The sequence below is a fragment of the Achroia grisella genome, unplaced genomic scaffold (assembly GCF_030625045.1).
Source record: "Achroia grisella isolate CSIRO2021 unplaced genomic scaffold, CSIRO_AGI_Agris_v1 utg821, whole genome shotgun sequence".
NCBI classification, from domain to species: Eukaryota; Metazoa; Arthropoda; class Insecta; order Lepidoptera; family Pyralidae; genus Achroia; species Achroia grisella.
In genome coordinates, this window is record NW_026713035.1 from 1557568 (window position 1) to 1571620 (window position 14053).

General features: G+C 31.1%; 1 protein-coding gene across 1 annotated transcript in view; it reads left to right on the forward strand.

The window, feature by feature from the left end:
• LOC131852086 (cadherin-99C) overlaps positions 1–14053 on the forward strand; it is a 147514-nt gene that overhangs the window by 121260 nt on the left and 12201 nt on the right. The window contains exons 4-15 of the mRNA XM_059202707.1: positions 3045–3139; positions 5951–6016; positions 6466–6644; positions 7143–7265; positions 9322–9561; positions 9933–10082; positions 10635–10853; positions 11210–11404; positions 11830–11967; positions 12433–12582; positions 13069–13183; positions 13791–13993. Coding sequence (XP_059058690.1) covers positions 3049–3139; positions 5951–6016; positions 6466–6644; positions 7143–7265; positions 9322–9561; positions 9933–10082; positions 10635–10853; positions 11210–11404; positions 11830–11967; positions 12433–12582; positions 13069–13183; positions 13791–13993 — 1869 coding nt within the window. The 5' untranslated portion in view covers positions 3045–3048. The remainder of the gene's footprint in view (positions 1–3044; positions 3140–5950; positions 6017–6465; positions 6645–7142; positions 7266–9321; positions 9562–9932; positions 10083–10634; positions 10854–11209; positions 11405–11829; positions 11968–12432; positions 12583–13068; positions 13184–13790; positions 13994–14053) is intronic.

A 14053-nucleotide genomic window follows, 5' to 3' on the forward strand; every position in this document is an offset into this window, starting at 1 on the left:
TGTATAAATTGCAATGTGGGAGATAATTATAATTCCAGCGGCGTCCTAAACATCCCTTGGGCATGTCTGGCATGGGGCATTCTTCATAAAATACGTCAACTTTTATGCCGCGCAATCGCCAGGGGGTACTCAGATTTACACAACTGGAAAGCGTATGCTAATTCAAAAGGTGACATATTAATGTTTTGGAGCCCTAATTAGGTACCAAGTGAGATGCTGGGCCCTTATTAGATGGCTTATGTTAACTTATACATTTAATGTATATTGTCAATTCGTGTTGGAAAAAATATGGGGAAAGATCAAAATACATACCATACATATCACATGAAACAAATGCTCTTCATATAAGGAAAGATCAACTCTGATTGATTATCTGTCCTATTTCAACGGAGACCAAAATTATGACGGCCTGAGCCGAATTTTGATTCTCTGGCATTCGCTCCTATTTTCTTTCAATATAACTATAAAGCATAGGTGTAGCCAACAACATTATAATGGTTCAAAAAAAAAAGTATACAGTTATACAGTTTCATAATATTAGCTTATTATGATATACTTATAAAAACATACGTACTATCTGCTTCAGACGATTGTAGATAAAATTTTGTACATATGTATATTAAACGACAAAATGGTATCATCTGTTAAAATGATTATTTTTAAGCATTATTGTATAGTACTAAAATTATTAGTGTATTTTTTTATGTAACAACCATCATACACATGAGTCGAATGGCATACCTCGTATGTATATTTGTTACTGAATTTTATTCAAAACGTATAATAATAACTTAGTTATTGCTAAGAATGTCATTTCTCTACACGTGCTCTCTAGTTATAAACCTCAATACTCTGATAAAACACCTTAACAAATGTTTCAACAAATGCTTTATAATTCCATTTGTTATAAATTCATTTAACACTTGATTGATTTTTAATTGTATCAGTATTTGATAATACTTTAAACAAACTCTCTAATACTTATATTACTTCGTTCTTCAGTTTTGTTTTTCAAATTACTATGCGGTTAAAACATTACTGGACTGTCATACGTTTATACATACGAGTATGTTATTACAACACACGTCTCTAGTTTAGTAGGTCTTATGTGGGTGTTCGTTTTTTACATCTAACTGTAAGAATATATTTGTATATTAATAAAAAATCCTGTAGATAGATTATATACATATATACGTATTCAAACATTTTAAAATCTACCTAAGTTTTTTTGGCGTTGACGTAAGACTGATCAATACGTACAATAAAAACCTAAGTTTTTATTTTTTTAATCGTCTTCAAATTCAATGAACGCATATACAGTTTTTAATTTTCTTTATCGGATTACATGAATGCTATTATTATAGTTAGACGTAGAATTCTTATACTCAGCAAATATTGTTATTTAGTTTTTTTTCTTAACTATTTTCGTATTTATTCCTTTTATTATTGTACCTGTCTGTCGACAGAATAATAGACAGTCCGGGAATAATTACAGTATCTCTTGTAAAATAATATTCGATAATATAATCAAGATGTTAATAGTTACAAATAGTTTTTTATGCGTGGTTGTTATCTTGTTACAAAGGTAATAAGATCAGCGATCCCTGGCAAGCTTTGCGCCATCGTCACATCACATCTTATTTATCGGAGACCCGCCTACTCTATGTTGGTCTGTGGATCCGAAGGCGGACTTCTAACTCCCATGATTTATTGCTAACATTTCAGATAATAGCTATTCGGGTTCTAGTTTTTGCCGCAACTAGACTTTCAACCGGTTGGTAATGAATAGGTACTTAATTAATTTTATCTTTGTGGCGTACTACAACGTGAGTTTTAAAACATGTTCAAGGTTCTTGCAAACTTTTATTTTTAAGATGGGAAATATGCCGTTTCATTGTCTACTATCTAATACAATTTGTGTTACTAAATTCACACGTGATAGTTAATTGTATAGTTCTACTGTATTACAAATGCAAACATGACTACGTATATTTGTCTATTACGAGTACGATAGTATTTATGATATATTTTTTTATAATACCAATTTCAGTTACAAGAACTCGTGCGGTATTTATTCAAATATACATATATTTAGAATCTGTTGTGTCATAACTATTTGTGAGTTCATACTGGTAAACAAATGTCGTATTAGAAATTTGAATGGAGAATAGTGGATTGTTTTCCATTCTTGCGTCAGGTATTTATTTCAATCAATTGAATTTACTTACCTTTGTTTGCCACCTAAATGCCGGCCATTTATCATCAATATACACACAAAAGTGGTCGACAATCCGCAAAAGTAGTTCAGTAAGGTGTACAAGAACGAGTTGTTGGTTGTCTTATTATAACTATAAGTTATTATAATAATGGGAATTTATGATATTATAATTGTCATTATGATTTATATTACTAACATTAGCGTTACAAATATGTTAATTCAGCAGATATCAAAATACGGATTCAGTGTATCGGCACAGGTTTTAGCAATTATACGGTAATGGTCTTGTATAACTTGATCTACTTACATTCTTGAATATGTAATTTTATTTTAACTATTCTTGTTGATATTAAGTTGTTAGATGTTTAAGTGTATTGACAACCTGCAATCAACGCTTCTCGGTTTGATATTTTCCTATTTTTGTCAATTGTAATGCAGAAAACTGTGTTAAGGGAAATTATATAATGTAATTGTATGTTGTATAAGGAAACGAAGGCAATAATTTTCTGTCAATTCAATTAAAACATACACAATATTTTAAATTTATTGACAGAATATTTGGTTTGGTTTGGTTTAATTTTATGCATTTCATAATATATTTACAATAATATCGTACTTTATACGTATAGTTTTCTATAGATTCATATAGATTTCTATTTTCTTATAATAAAAAAATAGTAATTGTCTTAGAAAAAAGGTAGATACAAAGTTTGGCATTAGAAATTGATTTCCTTTAAAAAGACAAATAAGACCTAAATGTATTATAAATACGTTGTATCGATTTCACAACTTAGACTTTATAATAATTTATTTATTCTTGTTACAGTGAGATGGCGCGGTGGAGCGCGCTGATCCAGCATGGACAATCACCCATTTGGCTCATCGTGCTGTGCCTACTGCATGCTGCGAGAGGGACACCTGGTAAGATTACCTTCCACTTTTTTTTAAATATATTGTTTAAATTAGTAGGTTTGTTTCTTATGTCTGTTACTAGATAGTGCTACTAGACTTGGCTAGTTTTGACTTTGTCCTATGCAAATATTAAAATTATATTTTTTTTACTTTATTTGTCATTGTGGTGAATGTAGGCAGTGTAAATAGTTGTGTGTTTTATTGTACTGCCTTTTATGGTAAATAATGTTCAAATATACAACTTTGAATATCATTAATCAAAAATATGTATCGTATTCGATTATATTCTATTTGTATCTATGTAAACATAAATACACTAGATGTACAATCTAACTGTTACTGATATTAGGCCTGAATCAGTTTTCTTATATATATTTCACTCACATTAAAAAGATCTTAAAATTTATGCACGGTATATACATATATATAACACTATATATATCTTTACCACTTTCAACACTGAACTATGTTTTTATTATTTCTGTAGTACTCGTATATGCATAATTTGTTCACATCTTGTAGAAGTAAATTGCAGTTGGCGGTCGATTGCACCTGTATGAATATTTTTATTATAGGCATTCTTCACTACTCCTGTTTCACACAGATGTAAAAATTTAGATATACAAGAAATTATGGTTAAAATGTGAGCCTAAAACATATTCTACCTACCAGATACTTTATGGATATGCCGTAAAGCAACAATAAATTTCAATGTACAATTAATAACGTGTTGACACGTAGGTACGCGGTTTTAATATATATTTGGAATGGCAAACAATTAGAAGGCACACCTGATGGTAAACGGTAATCGTCGCTACATGAACAGCACTGTAATTACAGATCTACTGAAGGTTAGTAGCTACTTTACTCCTTTATGTCTAATATAAAGAATTGAGGCAGCTACTCGATAAATTGTATTTTATTTAAGTATCTTACTGTAATAAGTACTTGAAGGAACTATTCGCTAACTAATGAGTAGAAATACGCAAACTATTCAATACATGTGCTAAACGGGACATACTATGCTTTCTAATTGGATCAAATACCTATAAGGCTGGCTTCTATTCGATAATACATTTAAGAGATACAAAGTACAATAATGTACTACAAGCGTACTAATTAATAGTGTCATTTATGGATGTAATGATATTTTTTGAAATCCTGATTTGGTGACACATAACACAAACATGATAGAATGGTTCTCAGGCTCGCCATTAGTAAAACATGGAATGCTATTTGCTTTTTGTTGGACAAAGGGTAGGGCCTACTTTTGGTAGTTATTAATCTAACTTTTTCCCTAATTAAAGTTATAAATGGAAACATGATCGGTTTAGGTGGGTACTTTTCGTATTCCTACATAAATTCCTAAGTATATAATATTGTTTGTTTTGATTTTATTTAACCATGCCTTTTCTGTTCGTTTTTTATTATTATAGAATAACAGGCATGACATCTTAATCCTCCAAAATGCTATACATGAGTGATGACGGGCGTCAAATGATAACATGATGTTCATTGTATATAGGCGACGCTAATCGCTTACCATCAGGCTTACCATATATTTATTATTACAACGAAATGAATTTAATATTATATACAGTCTAATATTGTTACCAATATAAAAATACAAGTACAATAGTACATGTATCAGCAAATATTTACTGTGTTGATCTAAGACAATATGGTTAGCATTTTTAAGTCACTAATTTAAATTTATCTTGTACCCTTATGATTTTAAATATACCTTTATTTTTACATCGTTCTCTGTACATAAGTCACACTATGCATATAAAAAGTATTTCACTATCATCATTATAAGCCTTGTTTATGTAGAAACTCTTACAAAATTAATTTGGTAAGTATGCCTGTAATTCTAGTAATGTTATGTTCCATACGGGTTTATTAAACCGCTAGAGGAAACGCGAAGCTGTCATTTGCGTAAGCGTAGTCAAGGGAAGAAGCTAGTTTATACGCCATTAAAATGTCGTAGAGTTTAATACGTAATCTTCAAGGCCTGAGAATTGTCTATAACCACAAGAAGCGACATTTATTGCTGCGTTAATGTTTATCCTGTAATATTCTGTTATGTCTAATTCCATTTCACGATGCTTTACGGTGCGGTTTACACGCCACGTTTAGAAAGGTAACAATAAAATTAGAAACACATTTGAGAGTTTTGTCGTTACATATTTGACACATATCCTGTAAAGTGATTGCTGTAAGTATACTTACAACTTTTATAACGTTGAGAATGGATTTTCCGTACAAATTTTACCAAGGTAGTCTTTTTACAAAGTCTTGTGCATGTGTAGGCTTACTCACACTCAGATTGAAGCATGAACTAGTTGAAAACAAAGTAAAATATTTTCGTACTCTTCGTATTATTGACAATAAAATATTTATTATAATAAAAAATGACACCAATTTAACATATAAGATAAAACATTGTTATCTATATAAAAAAGCTATAGTAATAAAAGCTTTGGAACATTAAGTAAATTGAACAGAAACGCGAAGTAAAGACTTAATTAGTCGAGCTAACGAAGGCATGCATTTCGCAGTGCACCTGTCCTGCCGTTATTTATGACTGTTTGTTAGTTTTACCTGGACTGTTTCATTCGTTTACCATTTTATACTTCCCTGTTACGTCTGTTGGCAATTCTGGTTACAATATACTGTATATTTAATTTTGCTATCTTCTGTTCTATTACTGTTCTGTAACTTTATGTCTTCATGAAGAAAGTTAACTTGTAACTAGATTTAGTAGATTTTATTTACATTAATGTAGATTGATTTGTTTTATTTTTTTAATTATTTCAGGTCCATGTGAAGTGGAAACCGGGCAGTCGAGTATTATCGTCGATATTGAGGAGAGTAGAGGAGATCGTAAGTATAAATCTTTTTGTGTATTTAATTTACTACGAGTTATGGGGTATATTTTTTGTTTCGGGGTAAGAAATGTTTATGTCAAATTATTTCAAAGTAAAAATGATTATTACTTGCGCGGTTGTCTGTATTTTCGGTCTGTCTTCGTAATGCCATCTATGTATCTTAATGTCGATTCATTCAACCGTTTAGACGTGAAAACGCAACAAACAGGTCTTACAAATAGATAGGTATAAGAGACACTTTCGTATTTATAATAATAATATAGACAAGGTACAAGTTACATATAGTATTTGTTACTTGATAGATACAAATACATCTAATTTAGCGGAAAATTCATTACAATTATACAATCATTATCAAAATGAGTCATAAAGTTCGAAAAATATTTTTATATTTGGAACGTTATTTAGTTTATAATAACCATTGTATTTTTTTCTTAATTGCAGAAGTCAACCAAAGCACAATACCATCAGAACTACCAATAGTCGGCGACCCAGATGTAGATGTAGTGCTTTCCACCGTTTTTCCCAAAGGTCCGACTCTATTCCAGCTTGATGGCAAGCGATTGCAGCTGTTACAGCCACTGGACAGAGATGCAGACAATCTATCACATATGGTCTTTCAGGTGATTGTTACATTATTGCTTTATAATCGTTATAAAAATAATATCAATACTATATAATTTAGTGTTTGAACAGAATTGTTTATGAATTCATATTAGGGGTTATTATTATTATCAAAATTGAAGTATACATCTGTATATTATAAATGTATATAAAAAAAATACACACAATAGTACTTATTTAATTTTTTTTTTTGCAAAATTGCTCTATACTCATCATATATCATTAAACTATTCCTGATAAACATAAAAATAAATTTTTACATACGCATAATAAAAAATCTAAAAATGTGATTAGACATTTTGCATTAGTGAAAACGAACCAGTTACATGTTTGTACTTTTTATCGAGTACATACAAATATATCATTTATTTTTTGTATTGCTTCTCTATTCAATGCACCTGTTTTTATCAGTTACCTAATTATAATATCGCCTAAAGGCACCTCCACGTTAATTGTTAGTCGAAGTTCAAGATGACTAATGAAGTGTCTATTCGCAGTTGGTGTGCCAAGTGAAAGCGACGAAGAAACGACGGACCATACCAGTTATAGTGAGAGTCTCTGATATCAATGATAACGCACCTGTGTTTCAAGGAGTACCGTATGAAACTAGCGTGTCGGAGGTGAGGAATGTTATGTTACTAATTTAAAAAGTATGTTAATATACTCCATAGTGTTAGCGATTTTTAATGCTTTCTTGTTTTTGCGGCATTATAGATTTTGCGGTTAACTTAATAGATATAAATGCATGGATTTAAAATTAAGCTACTGAAACTTTTTTTGCTGCCAGGAATCTAAAATATTCTGAATCGATATTTTCCGGTAGTTTCTTAAGTTGCAAATATTGAAGATAGAGAATAACTTGTACATAATACTCTTAAGGTTTTTTGTGACTTACCTACTTGGTACTTGGGTATAATATTACTTCATCTTGACCTCAATCTTCAGGCGTGAAACACGCGCGTTGTTTGTTTCAAGGGTCAAATAGTAATAATGATTTTTAACACAAAACATCCATACAAATCTTTGAAGTAACAATCAATAATACGTGAAGTAATGATGGTATTTCTATATATTAATTCCTTACATTGTCATTAGTGACATAAATAAATATAATAAATAACGTAATGGTGATAATTGTGTGGTGCTCCCGCCTGTAATGTACGATGATAATTGTGATATATCTTGAGTTGTATTGATTAAATTACCACTAACTAAACTTTGACGGATACTCTAATTATTCTTCTAGTAAACCAAAGCGAAACAAAATCAAATCTACAGGTAACTCTTTCACAAATAATTTTTTATTCAAAAAAGGGAATTGTTACAATTTAAAGTAACAACAATAAAAAATAAAAATATGATAACTTTAATCATTTAATTATTTCACATCTTGAATAACAATTAACTGAAGCATACATTTTATATAATCAACAAACTAAAGATTTAAGTTTTTAACTATTTATTTTAACTTGTGTACTCCTCTAGGTAGGTACTTATATCAATATGGACTTAAAAATCACAGTAAATTAAATTATAAACATCCAGATTGTAATTATCTCATAGTTCTAACTTACATCTTAGAATAATCAGCCTTGCAATGAGTCTCTTTATTAAAGAATTTATCTGAATTATAGTTGATACAAACAAAAGAAATAGTATTTTCTGTGACACATCCTACATGTGCCCACGTCTTACATACAATACATTCAACCCAATTATCTTTTGAATGACTATATGCTTCCTCGCAAATAAGACAATGCCTCAGATTCTGAATCTGAACTTAGAATCCTTTTTTTAACTCTTTTTATTTCATCTTTATTTTTTGCTGATTTTTTACCTTTTCCTTTCCCCTTTTGCTTTCCCTTACCCTTATCATCTTTTGTTTGCTTTTTCTTTATCTAAAAATAATAGCAGTAACTTACAGCAATTTGGGGGCAAGTTGTAACATGTTACAACAAACCCCACGATTTTGTTACAACTAGCCCCAAGGTATAATTTTCAATATTCATCACTAAAACTATTAAATCAACTTAGTAATCTCAAAAACTGTTACACGACGTCATAAATAGTTATATTTAAGCATCAAACAAAATACAAAAATCTCCAATTAGTTGAAAATTGTAAAGCTAACCAAATATTTACGGAAGTAAAATTATACGTTACCTTGCGACAACAAAGCTCTTGCACATACTCACTCACTGCGCCGCCTGGCAGGACACTGGCTATGATGAAACGGTGTGGCGCGTTACAATTGGAAGATTAAGTAAAAAAAATTCGTGTATAAAGTTAAAATATTTAAAAAAATCTGTTAATACCTGTTACAACAGCCCCGCGTCTACTGATACCCAGCAGAAGATAATGGGAGGGGATGAAGTTATGTCATCATAAGCCCATCGTGGCGAATTTACCAGCAATCAACCATGATGAATTCCAGGTCAATGTTTGGACCTATTTAACAATAGGTCCACCTGATAGGGAACATTGCCAGCAACTGGGTGAATACTGTCCGTTACAAACAATGCCTTATTACTACAGTATTATGGCATACTACCATGTTACTGTCGTAGTAATACTAATACCTACATGTCTTTAGGCGAGTCTTAGTTTCATCAGATAGACTCTGAGAATCTTTACTTAGTAGAATAACAGACATAACATCCGACTATTTTTTTGCAGCTCGTATCCATAGGTACAACGATATTCGACCGCATACGAGCCGTGGACCCCGACGCCGGTGTCAATGGCTTGGCCGAATACTTCATCGTACCAGGGGACAACGCGACCCTGGAGGCTGCAAATGCAGCGGATGGTTATGGCCATTTCGCTATACCACTGCCTCATCAGGGTCAAGTCACGGTTAATAGGAGTTTGGATTATGAGCGCACGCAGCGGTATCTAGTCACTATTGTTGCTTCTGTAAGTATTGTGTAATTGTTTTTTTTTTTTATTTTTCTAACCTGTCTTTTAGTCCAGTAGTAGTCGGATGTTTTGGCATTAATAACGTAGTTGTTCCTAACAATTTTGATTTGAAACAATCTAATGTGTATAAATCATTATTATTTCTCTGGTTTAGTTAAGTTTGACACAGTTAACAAATAGTTTAATAATATAAAAGTTGTGTTTGGACATTTTCTGCATGTCAAACAAAAATGTTAAATATAAAAAGTATAGATACTGACAAACCTCATAAAATTTTGCAAGACCTTAAAAAGTAGGTATATGAGTCAGTCATTGAGTATATTTTTATTATCTGTAATTTAAAAAAAATATACTTCATATACTTCTAGGATCGTGCACGCGATACCAAACAACGTCTATCCAGTACAGCTACATTAACCGTGAATGTTCAAGATGATGACGATCAAGACCCATCATTCATATACCAGGGGTGCACATTGCACGAAGGTGTTTGCATTAATCCTGAATATTCTAGCTATGTAAGTAAAAGTCTGCTCTGTAATATTTATACCACAGATTTTTTACTCATTATTTTTTATATCTCATTGTAATTATAACAAATAACATTAATAAAAAACAGTCAAATTAATGTCATGCCAGCCAGTACAATATCTTAGCTGTATATAAGGGTGGATCTGCCAATATTCTGTGAAATGAATTTCTATTTGCGCGGGAAAATAAAAAATGACTTACAAGATTTCCTTTACGGAAATTTTTTTGCATTCTTAATTGTAATTGTTTTACATTATTTTTTATAGTTTTTTAACTCTGTAACAAACTTCCAATACAATATACTACCTAATTATAGATCAACGCGATTATTAATACTCCCCCTGATAACATAAATATATAAAACAAATAAATATATCTATAATTAACCTACATTTGTCTCGCTCTTGCGTAAAGATCATCTCGATTTTCATTTAATTATCTGTTTTACGACTTTTTGTGATCGTGTGACATGCGATTTTAGGGTTACTCCATATAATTCAACATGAACGCAAATATTTTTATTATTATGACTTGTATAGGTAAACAGCGGAATTCTCGCCGGAATCTTAACGATAGAGCCAGAGAAAATCCAAGCTGTCGACATGGATACACTGGATGCTAGGATTCACTACAGCATCGAGAGTGGGGAGCCGGATTCTTGGGCCACATATTTCGCAATAGACCACAACACTGGCGCTGTGAGACAATTAATGCCAGTTGATACAAGTATCGCCAAGAAATTCAATTTAGTCATTAAGGTAATTTATTTCTATGTAAAATTTGCAATTTTTTATATTTTCAGGCCTAAACTGCTAAATGGATCCTATGGAAATCAGTTAGTCCCTAATTTTTCCACATTACATTCTATCTGAATTTCTTTTATTGATGTCGAGAATATATCCAATATGTATCCAAATAAAATAAAATATATTGCAGGTACATAGGTCTGCTAATAAGCAGACCTATGTATCCTAAATATTCGGAAATGAATACTATTTTGACTCCTATCAAAAAGTATTGTTTCATTACTTTTTGAAAAAAAAAATATTTTATGTTTACCTTAACTAAGAAAGCCAAGAATAGCAGTAAACATTCAAGTTGTATAATTTTATAGGCAGAAGAAGTGACAGAAGCGAAGAGATTCACAACAGCCAAGCTCACGATTACTGTACGGCCAGTAGACGCCAGCCCACCCGTGGTGCAGGCGTCATCAGAGGAAGGTCAGATTGAGGAGAACTCTCCGAAGGGTACCAAGGTTGTGGATGCTAACGGAACTCCAATAAGACTCAGCGTTACTGATCCTGATCTGGTAAGTTTAGTGTTTTATATGGTATCTTCCGATCTCTGTGATATATTATAAGATCTCTATGTTTTTTATATATTTAATATACACTGTATTCATTATTAGTCTTAATTAGAATTAATTTAATGTAATTTATTAGATTTAACCCCTTAAATTTGTATAAGTTCTAAACTAAGCAATTTCAATACTGCTACTACTGCAATTTAGATAATATCTTCCTAAGTTAGAGTAGTGTACAGAAAATACAGAGAAGACCATAATAATTCTTAGATTCAATTTAATTCGCATTCTGTAACAGTATTTTTATTACCTTCTTCCAATTCTGAAAATACATCTAAACAAGGGGATAGTTGAGGAGTTGGAATAGGTTTATTAACTTTATTAGTTTATTATAGTAAGTGTTGTTCATGTATTATTTATCTAAACTTCAGGGCCCTGGCGATCCAGTACCAAAATATAGTTATGAATTGACTACAAACTTCTTCGATATCGATAAAGACGGATATCTTACTGCTAGTGATGAGACACTAGATCGCGATCAACCGAACCGTGGGAAGTTTAGATTCCAGGTGAGTTTTTAAAGTACTTCTGATGGTAGAAAATTTTAAAGTGTTTTTATCAGTTGTCTAGTACCTATAACATAACATTTGCTTAGTTTGGGACTAGATGGGTCTGTGTGCTTATATTCTATATTATTACGAATAGTTAGCTAGCTTATCTTTGGAAATGTCAAATTACGTTATTTAATATTTTTTCGGTATTTGTATGTTGGAAATAAAATTGTTTATGGTGTACGGGTAGACTGTTAAAGTATATATTTGTAAAAGATAGGTGTACATGCATGCATACATGCATAGTTTTAACCGTCAAATATAATACACATCAAATAAAACAACACTTACACTTTCGCTTATTTATAATCTTGTTATACTGAAATAAGACCAGGTAAGTGTATATTAATATTACTATATACATCTACAAATACTCGTTGTTGTAAATTACAAATAATGATTATTTGTACCTCATCTAACCAGGTGGTGGCTAGGGAAGCAAACGGCGGTGCTGCATCAGCACCTCTCTCGTTAGCCGTGCAACTTCTGGACCAAAATGACAACGCGCCCGTCATTCCGAAGACTCAACCGATCATAGTGCCAGCAAGCTTAGAACCTACAGCTGTACATAAGGTATTATTATGAATATTACGTCATTTCTAGAATCTCTGGAGGTCTCAACTCAACACTTTACTGCTAGTATAAACACTCTTTTCTTTTCGATTTGTTTTATATATAAGAATTTTTATTATATACGATACCAATAATGGTATAATAAAAAAACTCCAACTCTTTCAACTCCAAATTTACCAACTTAGTTATAAAATTTATTTAAAATCCGTTATACTTTTTGACAGAATATAACAATTTCCTTCCAATTTTTTATCATTATTATTTTAAAGAGTAATAATCTCTAATTAATATTGATGAAAATTTACTCTTTTTCGTATTAGTTTCAATCGCATAAACAGTATATTTAACAACGCAAAACTGGCAAGAATCTCAGTTGTTACTGTTTTAAAAAATAAATCTAATAAAAAATAGTTTATTTTATTCAAATATTTGTTTTTAACAACTTAGTATTTGCGCCTATTATGAGTGTTGACTTTTTTTTTCTAGGTGGAAGCGATAGACATCGATGAGGGTGAGAACGCACGAATAACATACAGCATTTACCACATTTCTAATAATGGTGGCAATAAATTCACTATAGACCCTAACACCGGAGTTATATGTAAGTTGCACATTTTTCTCTCACCGCTTATTCGTCATTATATATTTTTGTTACAAAATTTGTAAGTACTTTTAAATGAGTCTAATTTTGTGTGCGTTTTTAACACCTGTTTTGAGTTTTAAAGCACGTCACGATTTTTTTACTGTGCTTTGCAAATATTTTTATACAATTTACATTTAGTTGGCATGTAATTTTTTACACTATAAACACAACGTGGTTTCTAACGTAAATGAAAACATCTATATACCATAGATTAAATTAAGGAATTTTTACAATTATTTTATTATTAACTATTACTCAAAAGAGCTTCGAAATATCAGTGTTATCTGTATAAATATGGTTATTTTTTAAGTAAATAAGAAACAATCATTTATATATAAGTAATGGTATAAAGCAGAGCAATAATGATGATCTATCAATAATGTACAATTATTGAATTAAATAAATTAATGATAAAAATATGTAATATATTTTAAATAATTTATTTTTGCCTATTATTTTTGCATATTACTTATACATTACACTGTAGATTTGACTAAATATATAACCACTGACGTGACTTCGATTGCCGAAACACTTTTTAAATCTATTTTATTCTATATTACAGCGAGCACTGGCCGATTGCAAGCTGGTGAACAATATAGCGTTACCGTCCGAGCGATGGATGCTAAAGGATTAAGTTCTCAAGGCATTGTAGAACTATCAGTAGCACCCGGTCCCAATACACGACCACCACAATTCTCTTCAAGGGACTATTACGCGCCAGTATCCGAAGGCGCCTCTATAAACTCAACGGTCACTACCGTCACTGTAAGTTGATCTGTCATAATTATTATTACATATGTATGTTAGTCTATAAGGTTTTCATAA